Source organism: Ovis canadensis, chromosome 11 (assembly GCF_042477335.2).
Source record: "Ovis canadensis isolate MfBH-ARS-UI-01 breed Bighorn chromosome 11, ARS-UI_OviCan_v2, whole genome shotgun sequence".
Lineage (NCBI taxonomy): Eukaryota > Metazoa > Chordata > Mammalia > Artiodactyla > Bovidae > Ovis > Ovis canadensis.
In genome coordinates, this window is record NC_091255.1 from 22,957,544 (window position 1) to 22,977,816 (window position 20,273).

At 41.1% G+C, this 20,273-nt stretch overlaps 1 protein-coding gene and 1 long non-coding RNA gene across 2 annotated transcripts in view; one reads left to right on the plus strand and one right to left on the minus strand.

Moving 5' to 3' along the window:
• TAF15 (TATA-box binding protein associated factor 15) overlaps nt 1-12,497 on the minus strand; it is a 29,253-nt gene extending 16,756 nt beyond the window's left edge. The window contains exons 1-7 of the mRNA XM_069542659.1: nt 12,372-12,497; nt 5,406-5,445; nt 3,812-3,863; nt 3,645-3,729; nt 3,460-3,562; nt 1,535-1,728; nt 180-300 (exon numbers count right to left, since the gene is read on the minus strand). Of these exons, the coding sequence (XP_069398760.1) occupies nt 180-300; nt 1,535-1,728; nt 3,460-3,562; nt 3,645-3,729; nt 3,812-3,863; nt 5,406-5,445; nt 12,372-12,378 (602 nt within the window). The 5' untranslated portion in view covers nt 12,379-12,497. The remainder of the gene's footprint in view (nt 1-179; nt 301-1,534; nt 1,729-3,459; nt 3,563-3,644; nt 3,730-3,811; nt 3,864-5,405; nt 5,446-12,371) is intronic.
• Nucleotides 12,498-12,641: 144 nt separating this feature from the next.
• Nucleotides 12,642-14,191, plus strand: LOC138414634 (uncharacterized). Its single transcript, XR_011246935.1, has 2 exons — nt 12,642-12,996; nt 13,309-14,191. It is a non-coding gene; the product is annotated as an uncharacterized lncRNA (long non-coding RNA).
• Nucleotides 14,192-20,273: the final 6,082 nt, after the last annotated feature.

Here is a 20,273-nt window from a genome sequence, read left to right on the forward strand (position 1 = left end):
TATTTTGAGATAATTTATGTGACATCTTAACACTGAAAATAAAATTTGAATTTCTGTCCTCTTGTCTAGAATACAAATCTCTTTTTTAGGCATCTTAACAAAATCAGATGATGGAATCAAACCAGCTTAAAAAAAAAAAAAAAAAAAAGAAATGTAGGCATCTGTACCTAAAAACTTACCTTGATCCTGTCATAGGACCTCTTCCATCCTTGTCATATCCCCCACGCCCTCTACCTCCTCCCTGTGACCCGCCATATCCTCTATTATCTTCTCCATACCTACTCACATCACGCCGGTCATCTACAGAAAAGAAAATTAATACAAACATACATGAGTAACTTGAAATTTCTGACAAAGGCTTTCCACAACACAACCCTAAATGGCTCTTTAAATCACCCGTGACCCTCAGAAAATGGCACCTGTGCACAAAACTCGAATGCAAGTCACCATAACACAATCTGGAATTAAATGTATGAGAATTATACCTGTGTCAAATTCCATTCTACCAAAGTTAGACAACAAAATGGTGACATAGTTAACACATTTTGATGTGATGGTAACATGAAATAGTTTAAGTACATTAGGTACAGAACCCTAGTTAATTAAAAGGACACCCTAATCTTAAAAGCTACTTTTTTTCATGTCAAAAATATCTGAATGTAAATAAACCACAGATAAGGAATAACCAGATTTTCAAACTGAGAAACAGTAGTGAATATATTCACTGAATAAGGTATTTAGTGAGTGAACTTTCTCTTTTACTCAGTTGCTAAGTCATTCATTCAACTAGTCAACAAATATTTATTAAACAGGTATAAAAATGAGTAAGGCAGGACCTTTGCCCTTGAAGCATTCATTTTTATGGCTGGTCAGATTCTTAAATACCAAAACAAAGTGGTATGATGTTAGAGAAAGTTAATATAGGATCACAATTTTCTCAAATCACATACAGCACCACCACCAAAAAATAAAACTGGTAGTGTGAACTTCCCTGCTGTGGTACAGTGGTTAAGATTCCGTGCTTCCATTGCAGGGAGCAAGGGTTCAATCCCTGGCTAGAAGCTGAAGATTCCACATGCCTCATGGTGCAGTCAAAAAATACAAAATTTTCAAATTAAAAAAAAAAATGGCAGTAGCAGCACTGTCAACTGATCACTTTATTGAGACAACAAAGGAAATTTTTTAATTAGCCAGCAAAAAAAAAAATCAGGTGACCATTTGGAGTCTCTAAGAAGTTCAGAAACATCAATCTAAGAAACTAACTTTGATGGATATGAGAGAGAACATCTGTTCAAGGTCACTCCAAAGTTTTACAGTTGAAATCTGTAATTTGTATTGGGGCTTTCAAAACAAAGTTCAATATACAAACAATTCTCTGAAGGTTAAAAAAAAAAATAAGAGTGGCAGATTCATGCTGATGTATGGCAAAACCAATACAATATTGTAATTAGCCTCCAATTAAAATAAATAAATTTATATTTTAAAAAAAAAGAAAATACAACCAAAAAGAAAAAAAGAAATCAGCATATCTTACCTTGTGTGTGGTGGCTGTAATTCTCCCTTTGTGAATGGTAGGACTGCTGGTTTTGATTATAGGAATCATGCTGCTGATCATAATTTGACTGCTCATCATAAGAGCCTTGATGTTGATCATAGCCTGACTGCTGGTCATATGAATCTTGTTGACCATAGTCTGACTGGTCATATGAAGGTGCTCTTCCACCTTGTCTAAAACAGAGATCAACAACTTAAGTGACATTACAGGACTGTTTACTGTAGTTAAGCTGACTGAGTGATGGCTATAAGACCTCAACCACATTTACTACTCCTTTCTGGTGAGAATTATCTAGTTTTTACATCTAGAGAATCTATCACCAATGAAATGACTTTCAAACAATAATTCTACTATCACTAAAGAGGTGTCGCATTATGAGAAAAAGCACACACCTTTGAAAACTATAGAGAAGAAAACCATATTTAATATTTTGGGGACTACTTTCTTATCTTTAGAACCTTATCATTAGTATACTCTTCTAAGGATATCCAATAGTACAAAATATTGCTATTAGAAACCAGCAATTAAATCATTCAAATTTTTAGTCTGCTGAGTAGAAGGAACTTGCTTTGTGATGCCACTTTTAAACTGAAAAGAAGTCTAACTATCAAAGAAGACTGCTTTATTATCTCCGGCAATTACAAAAATTCTAAACAGGTTCTGAGCAACATGGTTATTAATTACCTGCTCTCAGGATGGGAGTGTTCATTGGATTTGAGTTCTAAAGTTTTGAGTTACTTAAAAAAAAAGGGAGGGGGGACAAAAATGGCCTCCTATCTTAATAGTCACATCTTATTCTGCATCAAATGATCAAAACATCTAATAAAGATCAGTATGTTCCCCAACTCCCTATCCAAAACACATCACAATGGTCAGAATCCTAGAATTTCCTTGAGAATGATTTAAACCAAATCTAACATTTCTCTTTGGTCCACACTTAGATGTCTCATTTCCAAAAATGTATCCTTATAAAAAGATTCTCCTTAAATTTAAAACTAACCGATAGGACTTGAAGAACCTTCTAACGTAACATGCTTTCAGGATAGTATTCCCTGTGTTTGTATTCCATTTCTACTTTTCAAAGCACTCTTCTATCTATTAAGACTGATAAATGTGATCTCATAAATCTTTTCCTAATTTTTTTTCCCAATGCTTTTATTTAACCGAATTTCACTTAGAATAATTTCTTTCCTGCAGAGATAAAAAAATACTAGTGACCTCAATTTCTGTCTCACTTTTTAGCTCTGTAACTTGCAAGGCTATATAATCTTAACAACTTCTCTTTACTTTTGATAATTACTGGTACTATCCCATAGTGTACTCCCAGTTACATTAGGGAATGCAAAAGCATTTCACGAACTGTAAAGCACAGTAAAAAAAGTTGCTATTATTAAAATTAATAACAAGGACAGGCCCCTCAAATCCAAAAATTATTAAAAAAAGACCTGTAAAATTGCTAATATTCACCTACCTATATTAACAATTAAAACATTTTTTAATGTATCTGAAATATGTGGATAGTTTTTGGCACTTTTTCTTTAATATTTTTGTCCCTGAAAAGGTAAGACATTAAAATGGTTAAAAAATAAAATGGAAATAAAAAGTAAGTAAACACAGGCAGTTTATTTCATCTCAGGTACAAAGCAGAGGTCCAAATTTTACTTTTTAACATTTAAATCACATGCATTCATTTAGAGCTGAACTAATTTTATAACTAACACATGAAACAACAAAATAGCAACTGACAATTTCCACATTATTTATAACACAAAACTATGAAATTCATACTTCATCAACACTTTTCTGAAGTGTTTAAAGCAAGGCCTTTTTGGTGGAAACTGTTTAATACCCACAGTGTTCCTTTCACTTCCCAACACAACCTCAGCACTCTACTGTTTCCTTACCCTCCTGATGATTCCATATTTTGCTGTCCCTGGTTATTATAAGATTGCTGGCTGTATGAGCTGGGCTTTTGATTCTCATAACCACTGTAGGACTGTGAATAACCTAAAGATTGAATGGATATACATTTAGGAAAGGTTCTGATTTCTTAACTTCTAAAATAGTAAATTTAACAAATCGGTCCAACCTGATTGGCTTTGTCCATAACTGGAGTAGCCGCTATAGTTCTGTCCATATGAAGAGTCAGTAGTTTGTCCATAGCCAGAATAGCTCTGAAATTTAGATAAATAGAAGTTTCATTGTATATTTAAAATTAAAACTATTTATAAAGAACTCAATTTATATTTAACCTACTTGTGGTGCTTGTCCATAACCTTGGCTGCCTTGATTTCCATAGGAAGAATAACTGTAAAAGAAAGACGTACTACTTGAAAGATATGTGCTAGAATTTAAAAGCTTACAAGAACGCTATCCTTATTTTCAACTTTCAACCCAAATACAAGCTTCTTTCTTGAAAAATGGTCAATCTGCCTACCTCTTAAGAGTCTAAATTGAAAGGTGATAACCAAAGACTGTCAAAACATAAATGAAGTTGTTCCGAGACCTCTTGAATGTCAATCCCCAGAAGTTTTGCTTTGACAATCTCCCACAAAAAAAACTTCACCACACCTAAGACCCAATGCTGCCCAAGATAAAAATAAATAAAAATACGCTTATTGTGCAAAAAAAAGAACAAACAAAAACTTTACCACCAGAGCTAAAACGTCCCAAGAGAATTATGCTTGGATGGTGAGAGGCTGGGATAGAAAGGAATGACTACATGGTAGCCAGACTCATAAATATGTAACTTGAAAAAAAAAAAAAGACTCTAAGTTAGAGCTTCAATCAATTTAACTGTGCTTTGACAGGTTAATTTCTTCCTACCATTTACCTTAACTTGCCTCTAAGATCCTAGAAGAGGCACAGTGTGGCACTGAATGTCCAATTTTTAGTGCCTCAGTAATAGAGGTATGCATATCTTCAGAGCACTATCACAGAGTAAAAGTGTATTGTACCCTCAGTGTTACAACACAGCCTGGCATAGTTTTTGACTGAATGAATACATGTAGCTTCCTCAGATTCGAACTTTCTTTAATGTTATTGTATATAAGCTTTAACAGAAATAAACTTTCTGAATATATGCCAAAGAAAAATAAAACATCTGCCAAACAAAGTATTAGTTTAGAGCTGTCAAGTACTAAAAGAATTTAACTTTATAAAATATATTTCATTGAATAAACATTTGCCAGTTGCCTACTATGAGGGTCTATCCTATAAAAATAAAAAAGTCAAATCGGTCTTGTTTTCATTAAGCTTAAAACTTGATGACAGATGATTCTGAGATGCTCTCCTGAAAATCTCACACTGAGCTGCAAAACATTTATAGTGTAAGTTGAAGGCTGTATTTCTAGGAAGCAAGAGAATTCTACTACATGTGAATGTATTCACATAAAAACAGACTTTTTATTGTGAGCATGGCAAGGAGCCTTTAAAAACACTAAACACTATCATAGCACTTCAAGAAAATCCACTCCAGAAACATGTTAGCATATTATATACAATCAAAAAAATGCTTTTTCAAAGAAGCTGCTATAGTTCAACTGCTTAAATCCTTTTAATGATGATTTCTGCTGAAAACTTTCTTAAAGAAAACAATCTTTACAATACCTGTGAGATTTGTTTTAATCTCTAGGGGGCATCTATATTTACTGATTCAAACAGCCTTTAAAAATATATATATATTTTATAGCATCTATGTACCTAGGCCAACTCTTTCCCCTCGACAAGCTAATATTTAACTCTTTAAGACATCAAGATACCACATCTCAAGAGGGACACCTGACTAAATGTATCTTTTTTCCTCAGTTCTACTCATTCATGGTATTACTGAAATGTGCATATACTTTACCTTTGCTGCTCACCCCCAGACTGACCGTAACTTCCAGAATCTAAAACACATAAAAAGAATGTTTAATCTTATTTAAAAGTAGGCTTCCCTCAAAGGCTGACTTTAGCTCTTACAGATGAAATGTGATAAGAAAATATTATAAAAAGTAACTACAGAAAGGAAAACTACAAGTTAAAAATATAGTGCAAGGAAAAATCTGTGTCAACAGTATTGGCTATTTACAGTAATATCTCTGAAAACAACTACTCTACAAATATGTCCTGATGTCACAAAAACCAAGTAAATAAATAAGAAACAATCAGTGAAAAACCCATCCTTTTAACAAAAACTCAAAAGCTCAAGCTATACTATCTTTATATACAAAAAGACATCTGTTAAAACTAATCAGGACTTTTAAAAAACGGAAAATACACACTCTAAGAAAAGGAAAGGAAAAGAATATACAGCATTCCCTTGGATTGGACTGGACTGCTCTGGCTGTCAGTAGAAACAATAAGATCTCTGAAGACTTGGTAAAAAGCTAAGTCAGCTGTTTAACCCCAACTTTATCAATGCCTTCAGGGACTTGGCCAGTTAGTATATATCCTTTGGGATTCTCCTCAGATTCAAATGAATGACCTAACTTTACTAGTGATGAGTAAAAGAACTGGGGCTTCCCATGTGGCACAGTGGTCAAGAGTCCACCTGCCAATGCAAGAGCTGCGGGTTTGACCCATGGGTCGGGAAGATCCCCTGGAGAATGCAACGGCAACCCACCCCAGTACTCTTCCCTGGGAAATCCCATGGACAGAGGAGTCTGGCGGGCTACAGTCCACAGCATCATCACAGGAGTCGGACATGACTTAGCTACTAGAAAAGAGAACTTGGCTTCCCTGGTGGCTAACCGAGGTGGAAAAAAATTGTGCATCACTGCCCATAATACTCAGGTGGCGCTAATGGTAAAGAACCTGCCTGCCAACGCAAGAGATGTTAAGAGACATGGGTTCGATCCCTGGCTTGGGAAGATCCCCTGGAGGAGGCATGGCAACCCACTCCAGTATTCTTGCCTGGAGAATTCAATGGACAGAGGAGCCTGGTGGGCTGCAGTCTATAGGGCTGTAAAGAGTAAAACATGACTGAAGTGACTTAGCACGCACAAGCCTGTAATAATAAAATGACTAGATTTGTAGCTAACAATCAAGTAAGAAATATATGAAAAGAATATAGAATCTACCTAGATCATAAAAAGGTTAGATGCATCTCAAAGACTAGGTGTATCTAAAATATTAGATGCTTCTATCAAATGGCAAAGGAAATTAGTTTCAACCAATTCAGAAACTAAAAAGGATTACAGTGCAAGGAGGGAGTGTAAGAGTGAAACAAATATACAAACACTGGGGATATAAAGCTTTAGGTTAAATTATATCCCAAGGCACTGATGTGGGTTCTCCCAGCAACAAAGTAGAGTCCAAGATCTTATTATACTTTGGCTCAGGCAAGAATTATAGAAGTACACAGCACACATGTTATACGACCCTAATCTATGAAGTAAGGGTTAGAGCTCTTAACCCAGTCACTTCTCTCTGAAAGTGTAAATATGTCTTCTTCAGCTGGCTGACTTTAAAACTCTAGAACATAGAAGCATATTGACCAACAAGTCTAGCCCTTAGTATACTTGACTGAAAAAGTAGAGATGATTTACATTCAGAGAAAATCAGTTTATAAACTGTATGACAAAAAATAAATTCTAAGGCATTTCAAACAATTGCTCATTATTAAGTACTTGGCACTTGAGCCTTATTATCTGGGCCCATGAATTATTCAGAAGTGCTTTTACTTCTAAGTGTACAGGGTTTTGATACTCTTTGTGGTTCTAATTATATTCCATTGCAGCCAGAAAAAGGTATTTTCTCTATTCTGGGTATTTGTCAGGATTTTGCTTTTCCCCTTGGTAAATACTTTGACGTCCATAAATGCCCCCTATGTGCTTGAAAAGAACTGCATTTTCTAAATGTTCAAAGAATTTTGTTAAGATGCTTGTTAATTCTATCATTCCTATTCCTACTGTTTCATCTACCTGATCTATTAATTACACAGAGAAGTATGTTTAAACTTAAAATTCCCTGTCTGATTCTGTATTTGTCCATTTCTTCTGTGCTTTTTGCTTCCACATTTTGAGGTTATACTGTCAGGCACATAAAAGTACATATTTACACCTTCCTGGTGAATTTCCTTTTAACATTCCTTTTAACATGAAGACTATCACTAAAAATGTCCAAACTTTCTTTTGACTGGTAACTAAGCAATCTTCCTTTTGGTTGATGTTTGCCCGATTAGTCTTTCCTATCTCTATATTTCTTAACATTTCTTATTCTGATGCTTTAGAGATCTTCCCTGGTGGCTCAGATGGTAAAGAATCTGCCTGCAATGCAGAAGCTCGTGGTTCGATCCCTGGGTAGGAAAGATCCCCTGGAGAAGGGAATGCTCACCCACTCCAGTATTCTTGCCCGCATAACCCCATGGACAGAGGAGCCTGGCCGGCTACAGTCCACAGGGTCGAGTCGGGCATCACTGACTGTCTAACATTTTCACTTTTTGTATCATTTTTGAAAGCATAAATCTAGATCAATTTTTCCCAATGTGGACAATCTGTCTCTCAATGGATGTTTTCATATTTCCACTCCTGTTACTTTTTATTTATTACTACTAGCCTATACTGGACTCACCAGGGTCTTTTTCCCCCCAACTCCTTCACTTCCTTCTACTGGATTTTCCTCTTTTCCCCCTCTACTGCTTTAGATGCTCAAATTCTGTTTTTATAATAAGTTACAGCAGCAATAAGTTACCATTCATTAATTTAAAGATTATGTTCAATTTTTAACATACATTTTTGACCAAGTTCAAAATGATCTTCAACCTCCACTAGAATATAAGAATTTTAATGCTATAACGCCAATTACAGCCTTCACCTATCATTTTGCTTCCACATTTTTTCCCGTATCATTTGCTTCCACTGTAAAAACTCTAAATGTAATCATTTTAATCCTCAAGATTCCATACAGTCAATACTTTTTATCTACTGCATTTATTTCCTCTACATTTTTTTGCATCCTACCCCTCCCTTCTGGATTTCTTTTTCTGTGTTCCTTCAGTAAAGGCCTGAAAGTGGTCTTGTCTTTTATTTGGATAAAAAATTCAAGGTCATACGTTATTTTTCCTCTAAACTTCAAAGATCACTTCATTATTTAGCGGCTTCTTAAAACTTTTAAGAAATTACCAATCTTACCATTTCCCTATTTCTTCCGATAGGTTTGTTACTGGTGTTTCATAAATCCGTAGTCTCACATTTATGTATCTGGGTATGAACTGACTTTTATGTCTCATGTTTGAGACTACTGCTTCTTGATCCATCAATTTTGGAAAATTCTCAAGTATCAATTACCATTTTCTCCTTCTCAAACTCAGATGTATGTCAGAGCTTCCCAATCTACTTTCCTTTTTTTTTTTTCTTTTTTTTTTTGAACTTTCTGACTGCACGCCAGACCATGTGCGATCTTAGTGACCCAACAAGGAATCAAACCCACATCCTCTGCATTGGAAGCATCAAATCTTAACCACTGGACAACCAAGGACAGTCCCTCCCATGTTTCTTAATCTCTCACTCTTCATTTTAACCTTCTGAATTGAATCCTGGGTAATTATTAAACCCCATCTATTTTCTATCTCCCTAGTTATTTCTTCTGGCTACATCTATCTGCAATTCAACTTAGCCACTTTCTCTACCTCTAGAAGTTACACTTGGTTCTTTTTCAAATATATGTAACCTTTTTTCAAGTCTTGGTCTTAGGGCTGATTCCTTTTTAGGTTTTTAATAATTTTAAACCTACAATACGCTTGTCCAAACCATCTAATTAGGGGTGCAAATACCATCTGTCACTCTCATTTTGGTGAGTTGTTTCCCAGAATTCTGCAACAAAATTCCTAGTGACCCACGCTCTGAAATTTCCTCAGAAAAGGTTTTCATTTGTTTCTAAGAACCCCAAGGTTCTTACTGCCAGTCTAGAACCAACTTTTACATTAAATTTCTTGGCTTGAGATTTCCTGGACCTCATACCTAGTCTAAATGTACACTGAACTATGAAGCCCAGGTCCCAGGTTACAAATTCTCGGAAAAAGACTTTTTCCCCTCTTACTCAAGGCCCAGGTTTGTTATCTCCTATGCTGATACAAAGGTTTTTTTCTAGTTCATTCTTTCACTAAAGATACAGTCCTTTAAACATCCAGGGTTTAAGTAAGAGTCTCAGGTCCCACTACAAGGCTCTAAAGGTTTCAATATTTCATCTCCTGTGCTTAGTTAATTGAGCAATAAACTCCAACTCTCTGAATACTGTGACCTACATCATCCTCTTCAGGGAAACCACCAAGTTAGCTCTATGCCTACCATGCTGGCTTCTACTTCACTTCTGGCAGCAGAAGCCCGCCCTTTGTTTTATGCTAAGTCCCGCATTTTTATTTATTTGTAGACAGAATATTTGCAAGTTATCTTAGTCTGCCATACTGCCAAAAGAAGTATCTTGACTTTGTAACTTTTATATGTATAAGTGATAACAGATTTGACTTTAACTTCAAAGGTGTCAGCTAATATTTATCTGAGAGTCTGACTCACAATATTTACAATTCTGACTTAATTGTTGATTATGTACACACTATCTTACTAGATTTATAAATCTGTCTTGTCAGGCACCTAGAGTGGTTTGAGTCAATTTGATAAATTTTTAAGTATAGTTTGGAATGTTTAACGGATTTACATAAGCTGAATGTTATTAGTTGTTTAGGAGGGAGTCAGCTGTTAAATTTATTAACTTAAACATTCATCAAGAATAAGTCAAAAACATCATTCCTATTTTTATACCAAGTCATAAGTATTATTTTTATACACAAATTACAAAATGTACAAATATTATCTAACACTAAGTAGAACTTAATTGACTTAATGTAGAAATAAGCAAATTATTAAATAGTTCTTTTTGACATGAAAGTCAATTTCAATATTAAAAACACTCAAATTACAAAACAAGGATATGTACTGTTGGTGATTTTGAAGATCTGTAATAACGCATTAACCAGCTCATACACTATTATGACACACTGAAAATCATGGATTTTGCAAACAGTATACCTCTAAAATTTAATTTTCCATAAAAGCTACCCAGTCCTACAAAAATAAGCCACTGCTTTAAACCAATAATCACATTAAAAATCAAGACAGGTCAATAGTTGCTAATGAGAACTATATCCACTGAAATGGTAAATTTCTCCATGAAGGTATGAAAACTTTTTTAAATCACAGAGAGGTTTCACACCCTCCTTAGAGTGTGTTTACATGTACTTCTGTGGAACTTTACTAGACTTCATTCCAAATTATGCACCTAATTAAATGTATCCCAACATCTACTTTGGGGTAAGAAATTACTTCTCACTTGAGCAAGAATTAAAGAAATTAATTCTGTTCAATTACTACCCTCTTACATCAGGTAAATGCCCCTTTCCCCAAAAGATCAACATTCTGACTTAACATCCATGTTAATTTAAGGAATGTTCATCATTCCCCAGTCCAACCATTCTTGCTAACATGGTCTCCTCTTAGCCTGTTGCTTTCTTTTTGTCACACATTTCCACCCTTCTGCAAAACTGGATTACTTGGAGAAAAGGAATTGTTTTTTTTTTCCTATCAACAGGTTCTCCCTTGGGGAAAAAAATGTAAAATACTCTGCCAGCAGTCATTTTCATCCCAATCACACGGCTTTCAGGTACGTGTTCTGCTTTTCCACCTCAACAGTAGTATCTAACTCTTGTGCCGGTTTCTAGTAAGTGGAAAGCTGAGTCTGTCTTTGCAGCCGGTGATGTACCAAACGGCAGAGGACCTTGTGTGGCATCTAAGAGTGCTAAATCAAGGGCAGATCTGGGTTTGAGGGAGAATAGATATATATGTATCTATGGCTGAGTCTCTCTGCTGTTCACCTGAAACTACCACAACATTGCTAATCGGCTATACTCCAAAAAGAGAGTAGATCCACCTTCCAGACTGTATATTCTGCTTTAGCAGGATCTAAATGGGCTGTCCTGATGAGACCAAGGCCTCTCTGTCTCCTCCACACAACGAGGTGGGGTGGGAGGCGGGGGGTTCCTGTATCATTTTAAGTGTTATCATTTATCATTTGGTGGAAGACTGCGTTTTCCTTTCGTTTGTATGTTTCAACGTAAATGCAGCAAGCATCTACACGAGCCCATTAATAATAGACAAGGCTCACTTTCAAGCTCGTGAGGAGACAACTTTAGAGAGTCTGAGAAGATGACAGAGGAGGGTGAACAGGATGCTGAATTAGATGCAAACACCCCCAACTCGAATCAGGGAGGCTACTACATGAATGACGACATGTAGGATTTCGTGTCAGGCAACATCCTTTTAAAAAGGGCTCCTAGAGCATCAAGGCCCGCACCTGATGAATGGGTGAGTCAGGAAGGCCCAGCTCCACTTCACGGATGGGGAAACTGAGGGACGAGACGGCGAGACGACTGGCCTGAGGCCTCGCTGAAAGATCTGAGGCGAAGCGGAGAACCAGAAGCACCGATTCTCTCCGGCTGATGCTCTAATCACGGGCTCCCCCCGCCCCTACGATGGCGTAGCGGCCTCCGCCCCCACCCCGATTCACACACCCTCCCCCGGGAGCGGCACGTCGCCTCAGGTTCCAAGGGCTGGGTCAAGAGACTGGGGGCTCGAGGCGCTCCCGCCGAGTTTTGCAGACGGAGAGCGTTGGGAGCGTGCGTCCCTTCAGTCCAACATGGCGGCGGCCGCCGCCGCCCCCCCACCCCAGCCTCCCTCAGGGCCGGAGGCTTCCCTCGGGGCCCTCCGGTGGGCGGGAAGACGGCCCAACCCCGCCGGGCCCCTTCTCGCCGCTGCCGCTGCTCGCTGAAGAAGTCACCTACCCGACATGACTAACGGCCGCGGCGCGAAGCCCCCACAGCCCGCAGAGAACAAGGTAAACCAGAGCCAGGCGGCACGGCGGCCGGAGCTGTACTGAGGGCGGCGCGGCGCGCTGGGCTCGACTGCGGGCCCTCGGCAGCCAATCAGAGGGCAGTGGGCGGTACGACAGCGCCGCGACTCGAGGGGTGACTCTGTGCTAGGACCGCCCTCCGAACTCGGAAGACTTCAGAATCCCTTCTCGTTCCCCCCTCCGTGGACGGTACCATTATTGAGAGGGAATTGAGGAAAGGAAGTACCAACGCCGCGGTCGGGACGGGGCGGAAGCTGAGCCTACCCGGTCCGTCCTGATTACAGTCCTGTTTCTCACTTGACTTGATCTGGTAGAATTCGAGGTTGGAAGTGAAAGAGAAGAGGCCTTATAAACATAGGTTATATGGTTAGAAAAGGCCTTTCTTTCTATCAGATTTCTAGTGGTATGCCCTAGTTCAGTAGGTTTGGGCTGTGCACTGCTTGAACCACCTGGGGGCCTTGGAAGTTGTTCCCAGACGGAAACTCCTGACGGACCGAGTCGCTTCCCCGTTAACTACCTTGTCGGGTAACAGACTACGAGGTGACACTGGAGCAAACGTATGCCTTAAAATAACACACAGGGGACTTTTCTGGCGGCCCACTGGTTAGGACTCCGCGCTTCCAATGCAGGGGGCGCGAGTTTGATGCGAGTTTGTAGGAGCTAAGATCCCATGTGACATGCTGCGGGGCCAAAAGATTGGGGGGGGGGGGCGGGTAATTCACACACAAACTGAACCCTGAAGATGTGTCAGGGTGAGGAATCGAGCTTTAGTTTTCAGTTCTAGGATAATAGCTAATTCTGTCAGGTAGCTTGCATCATCTCATAGAATTCTCACCATTGACTAATGAAATACTGTGCCCACCTTACAGACAAGAAGGCAAAATTCGCTTGCCCTGAGTCGCAGAACTGATAAATGGCCAACGTGGAACTGGAATCCCGGTTACCAGACACCGCTGCCTGTGTGTCTGACCATTCTATTGTACAGGCTAGAGGGGGCTCGAGCTCTCCAGAGTGCGATGAGGCTGTGAAAGCTCAGAGAGCACACAAGGACACTTTCTCCAAAGGCGACGTGACATCTGAGCCAAACTACAGATGATGACTGGAAGCCACGTACTTCTCTAGAAGGGAAAAGTGCTTTTCCCTAGCTATGAAGCAAATGATTCGATATGTTTGAAGTTTACTGGCAAGGGGAGTGTGGTAGGAGATGAAGCCAGAAGAGTAGAGGGCTAAAGAGCTGAGATCTTGTAAAGTTCATTAGAGTTTGTGCTTTGTCTTGAAGGCAGTGGATACCTCCTGCCAGAAGATTTTAAAGGAAGATCAGATTTGCATTTTCAGGCTGCAATAGGAAGAATGTATGGAGATGAGAGGTGCCTAAAAGCAAAGAAACCAATTAGGTGATCAATGGAATAGTTCTGGTGAGGGATAATAGTGGCCTGGACTTAGGTTTTAACTGTGGGGATGGAGGTGAGTGAAAAGATCCCTTACATACATAGGTAGTAGAATGGGCAAGATTTGGTGAGCAGTTTGAGTGGGGAAAAAAGCAAGAAGTCCTGGGTAAATTCCACACTTGACAGGTGGATAGGTTAGTCATTCACTGTGATAGGAAACGGAAGGAGGAGCACGTTGGGCTGGAGGTGGAGTGGTATGTTCAGAATTACTCCCTTCAGGGCTCTCTTGCCTTCTGAGATGGCCCACAGTCTGTCTGTGGAATGTGTTTCTTTCTAAATAAATAAATCCACTTCTTAATACAAATATCACTTTGTATGCAAATTCTCTCCCAACGAAGCAAGAACCTCAGATTCACTAGGAAACATATGGACAAAACCAGCCGGGAGAATTCAGGGCTAATTTTCAAGTTCAAGTTCCTCATGCTTATCACCTTATCCTGTGCTGCCATGACATCATCTTCTTCATCTTTAGGTGACTGAAGGTCATTGGAAGTGGGGCAATGTCACAGTCCAAGTGAACAGTGCCTTTTTCACTGGCATCTATGGCATATGGAACTTGTATGTCTTTGCTCTGATGTTCTTGTATGTGCCATTACATAAAAACTATGGGAAGACCAGTCCAATGATTCAAGCAATCTCAGGCACTAAAGGGTCATCTGGATTGGGATCATACAACAGAGAACAGATGGACAAAAGTACTTTTGAAATAGTTAGTGCTAGAGACCACTGTGACCATAGAACCTCAAGAAAAATGCTTCCATTACTGTTAATATTTGGATGATACATTCTTGTTGTAAAAGGGGGAAAAGGATTATTGCCTTCAGGTAAGAAAAGGAGGCAAGAGGTCATCTTTATTATACTAGCAGTAAATGTGAGCTCAGCTCTGGATGTAGAGGGTCACAGAGCTCTATGCTGCTGCTGCTGCTGCTAAGTCACTTCAGTCGTGTCCGACTCTGTGCGACTGCATAGATGGCAGCCCACCAGGCTCCCCCCATCCCTGGGCAAGAACATTGGAGTGGGTTGCTATTTCCTTCTCCAATGCGTGAAAGTGAAGTCGCTCAGTCGTGTCCGACTCTTAGCGACCCCATGGACTGCAGCCTACCAAGCTCCTCCGTCCATGGGGATTTTCCAGGCAAGAGTACTGGAGTGGGTTGCCATTGCCTTCTCCGCACAGAGCTCTATAGACAGGTCCAAATAAGCAAAGTTAAAGGAAAAAAAATTCTTTTCTTTGAAAGTCTTTTTTTTTTAATGTGGACCATTTTCAAAGTATTGAATCGTTACAACATTGTCTCTGTTTTATGTTTTGGTTTTTTAGCCACTAGGTATGTGGGATCTTAGCTCCCCACCCAGGGATCGAACCCACACCCCTTATAACAGAAGGTGAAGTCCTAACCACTGGACCACCAGGGAAGTCCCAGGAGTAAAAATTTTTTCATGACTAAAAACGATGTAGCCATTCAGTTTATAGATCGAGGAAGATAACCCAGAGGAGAAGTCAGGGAGGAGAGAACTGGGTTATTGCTGGTGGGGAAAGCAGAGGACAGGACTTCTAGGTTTTTCTTCCTCTTTTCAAATTTTTTTAGAATTGAAGTATTTTAAGATATGGATAGGGCTTCCCTGGTGGCTCAGTGATAGAGAATCCAGCTGACAATGCAGGAGCCACGGGTTGAATCCCTGGTCCAGGAAGATCCCACTTGTCGAGGAGCAACTAAGCCTGTGAGCCACAACTACTGAGCCTGTGCGCTAGAGCTGGGGAGCCACTTCTACTGAGCCCACGTGCCACAGCTACTGAAGCCCGAGTGCCCTAGAGCCTGTGCTCCGAAACGAGAAGCCACCGCAACGTGAAACCCATGCACCACAACCAAAGAGTAGCCCCTGCAGGCCTCAACTAGGGAGAAGCCCACACAACAGCAAAGACCCAGCACAGCCAAAAGTTAATTAATTAATTAATTAAAATTATTTTTTAAGTCTAAGAAAAGGGAGATGGATATACAAAAACTGTTGCTCATCATGGACCCCTTCATTTGTACCACGATTCATCCATGCTAGCATTCATGCATTCTTCTCTCAGCTGCCATGTCCTGAGGTCTACTAGGTGTCAGGTCCTAGAAGGCCTAGAGATAGAGAAACAGGAAGCAGGGCAACTCCTGTCCTCCAGGAAGTGCTTTCTCAGAAGAGGGACAGCAAAACCTGTGATTCCAATCAACTACTGAACATCCTAGAATCGGAGGATGCAGAGGGTGCTCTGAACACAGAGGAAGAGCACCTAGCCCACGTGAAGGGTGGAGGGGTGATGAAAGAAGGCTTCCTGCAAGAGATGCTTCCTAAACTGAGCTTTGAAGAAAAAACAGGAATTAACTGGGGGCTGTATATCAGGAACCGGCAGAAAGGGCTATTATTTGCAAACACCAGGGAAGAGCAAAGTTCTGGGAATTCTAAGTGATTCAGTCTGGCTCGTCTGCAGAGTTGCAGGGGTGGGGAATGGTGATAAGTGAAAGAAGTAGGCAGAAGTCACATCTTGAAGATCCTGTGTGCCTTGTGGAGGAGGTTAGATGTTAAATTTAAAACTGGGGAATTTCTGAGACATCTAATCAAAGGAGTGACATTTAATTTTTTATGTATATCCATTATCTCATTTAATCTGGACAGCCCTGTGAAATAGACATGCTGTTAACGCACATTTTGTAGACTGAACACTGAAACTTGGGAAAGTGAAATTTGTTACCATGTTCACACAGACAATGAAGAACAGAAGCAGAGCTCACCACCAGGCCTTTGGGCCAAACTCATTGTTCTTACAGTGTCTGTGGTCAGAGAACTCTGTGAAACAGAGAACTCCTCCCAGCTCCACATTGTTCTGGGGCTTCTTTCCAAGGGTTCTTCTCTAATGCCAACAGACTCAAGATTGACTCCTGTACCTTCCTGCCTTCCAGGCTTTTGCCTGAGGATGATTATCTGCAACAAACTTTAATCCTCACTCTGTGTATCTGCCGGCAGATTCTTTGTGTATTTAGGGGGCTTCTCAGGTGGCACTAGTGTTAAAGAACCTGCCTGTCAATGCAGAAGATATAAGAGATGTTGGTTCGATCCCTGGGTCTGGAAGATCCCTGGAGGAAGGCACGGCACCCACTTCAGATACACGACTGAAGCGACTGAGCATGCATACTTAGGGAAGACAGCAGGTGCTTTTCACGCATCAGCATTTAGCAGAATGTGTCTGGGAAGGTCTTAGTACTGGGTCTGTTTCTGCCTGATCCATTCCTCGGGTCCTCATTTGGGGAGTTGAATACTGCAGGCTGGTTTCAATTTCAAAGTTTCCTTTAGGTGGTAGCTTCCAGTTAGAATGGTTAGTGAGCATCTAGGTGGGAAATTAGGTAGTAGGAAAAAGGGAGGATCAGAACTTCCCTAGTAGTCCAGTGGCTAAGACTCCTTTCTGAGGGCTCTTTCTCCTTCCTCATCCCCTCCTTTCTCTGTCTGTCACAATGAGTGTCTCTCCAGAGACCCAGTTTCCCTCGATGACCCTGGCTCCTGGGCTCCTTCCCTTCATCCCTCCAGCCTATGGCTGGTAGAGTGTTCTTGCTATTTGGTCATTTCTAAGTTGCCTCCACCCAGTCTGGCTTCCTAACCCTTCCATTACTGGAATAGAGCCTTGTAGTACTCTTGCCTGGAGAATCCCATGGATGGAGGAGCCTGGTGGGCTGCAGTCCATGGGGTTGCTAAGAGTTGGACACGACTGAGCGACTTCACTTTCACTTTTCACTTTCATGCATTGGAGAAGGACATGGCAACCCACTCCAGTGTTCTTGCCTGGAGAATCCCAGGGACGGGGGGAGCCTGGTGGGCTGCCATCTATGGGGTTGCACAGAGTTGGACATGACTGAATCGACTTAGCAGCAGCAGCAGCAGCAGGACCCTGCAAGGACTGTGATTTTACTCAGGATGAGAAGGGAAGCCAGTAGAGGGAGCCGTTTAGCAGCGTGTCAACAGGATCTGACCTGTTTTACCAGGATTACTCTGGCTGCTATCTGGAGAACAGACTAGCAGGCAAGAGAGGAAGCAGGGAGAGGTTATTACTCCCACCAGAGTAAAAACCAGACCACAGGGATCCTTCGCCACTTGTGAAATCCTGTGGAACTCACAATTGTACCATGTAATTCAAGGCTTGCCTACCTGCTTAGAGGCCAACTTGTTCTGTCATTGGGTTGCTTTGTTCATTTCTGAGCACCCCTGGCGCCTTGTACAACACCTGAAACAGTAAACACCCAAAAAAAGTGTGTGTGTGTATGAGAGAGAGAGAGAGAGTGAGAGAGGGAGAACCTGTATTGAATGAATAAATAAAAGGCAAAAAAAAAAAAGTGGCATGGTTTGTCTACAAACTCCCGAATCTCAAAAACCATGTTTGCTGCTGCTGCTGCTAGGTCGCTTCAGTCGTGTCCGACTCTGTGCAACCCCAGAGATGGCAGCCCACCTACAATTAAAATAAATAAATTTATATATATATATAAACCACACATAGCATAAAATGAAACATGTTAAAAAAAAAAAAACATGTCTAGGACTTTCCTACTTCCCCACAGAGCACAGAGTAAGTGCTCAGTGAGTATTCGTTGAACACTCGAGGCCTGCTCCGTGCCAGCTGTTGTCATCTCCCACCGCCCACCCCTCGGAGGGGCCCCTGGAGCCCCACACCTCCAACCTTCCTAGAGAGCAAAACTCCCTCCCACAAAGATTAGGCTGACACTCCAGAGCAGAGCCTGGAGGTGGGTGTGTTTCTTATGAGTGACTGGCTGCCCTGTCCTCTGGACAGAGGCAGGCCCTTCCTGTTTGGGGTGGAAAGGAACCAGACACTTTCCTGTTAGCAGGTCTTTTAAGCAAAGCCACAGATGCCAAACAGGTCCTGACCCGGTCTTTCAGGCCAGATGCCTGGAGGTTAGACAGCCTTTATGTGGAAGGGAAGTGGGGCACATGGCCAGATTGGCCAGGCTTTTATTGTGTTCCTGGCAAGTCCCCTGGGCCCTGCTGTGAGTAAAAAACAAACCAGAAGAGTAAACCATGATGAAGGTTACAGTTGATGATACGACTCTGAGCCAGAAAGCATTTGGGAGGGAATGTTTACGGGATTGTCCTGCGGCAGGACGGGCTTGTGTATACCTAGTGGCTGTGAGAGCATCTGAGTGTGAAACCCGCGTGAAGAACACATGCACGTCCACTTATGTACGTACAGCCAATCCCCACCACTTGATAAAACTGAATAGCTATTAATTGTCTAGTTGGGCTTCCCTGGTGGCTCAGACAGTAAAGAATCCTCCTGCAGCGCAGGAGACCTGGGTTTGATCCCTGGGTTGGGACGATCCTCTGGAGGAGGGCATGGCAACTCACTCCAGTATTCTTGCCTGAAGACTCCCCATGGACAGAGGAGCCTGGCAGGCTACAGTCCATGGGGTTGCAAAGAGTCGGACACGACTGAGAAACTAAGCACAGCACAGAAAAGGCAGGAATTATTATTGCCTCCCTCCTTTTTTTTTTAAATTTTGGCTTTACTGTGTCTTCTTTGCAACACACTACCTCTCTAGTTGTGATTGTAGCACACAGGCTTAGTAGCCCAGCAACATGTGGGATCTTAGTTCCCCGCCCGACCAGAAATCAACTTGTGTGCCCTGCACTGGAAGGTGGATTCTTAACCACTGGACCACTAGGGAACTCCCCTATTGTGCCATTTTTAATGGCAGACACTCAGAGATCGGTTAATTTGAAAAGGTCAACAGAATGTGAAAAAAGGCAAGATTCAAACCCAGGTCTGTGTTGCACAAAATTTCTTGCTTCTTCCAGTCCCTTAGCAGCATGACATGTGTGCATATGTACAGGGAATTAGAAAGGTAGGTATACTCTTGAATGTGACCCAGGCTGAGACCACATCCATCTGTGTTGTAAAGAGGAAATTTCTCTTCCAGAGAAAGAGGGGGTTGCTAGAAAGTCAGGGCTTCTAAAATTGACTCACAGCTTAAAATACACAGAGGTCAATAAAGAATCTAAATTATCACAGGTAAAGTCCTCACAACTCTGGGAAATGTGTCCTCTTCAGTTCTCCTGAGCTAACTCACATCCTCATTATTCCTCTGATTATCCCTATTATTGTGGGTTTCAGAGGTTGATCACTCCATTAGCACTTTTCTCCGGAGCCCAGAATTCCTTCTGATAATATCTGCTTTGTGTTCTGCACACTTCCTGGGGAGGAGGAAGGGGCAGAGACAGAGCTGACTGTTTCTCATATTATGAAAAGAGAAACTGAGGCCCAGCGGGGCCTCTTCCGGGTCCACACATCCTGACTGATTCAAGGGGTCCCGATCCGGAAGAGGATTCGATGGCCAGCTGCTGCCTCCTGACAG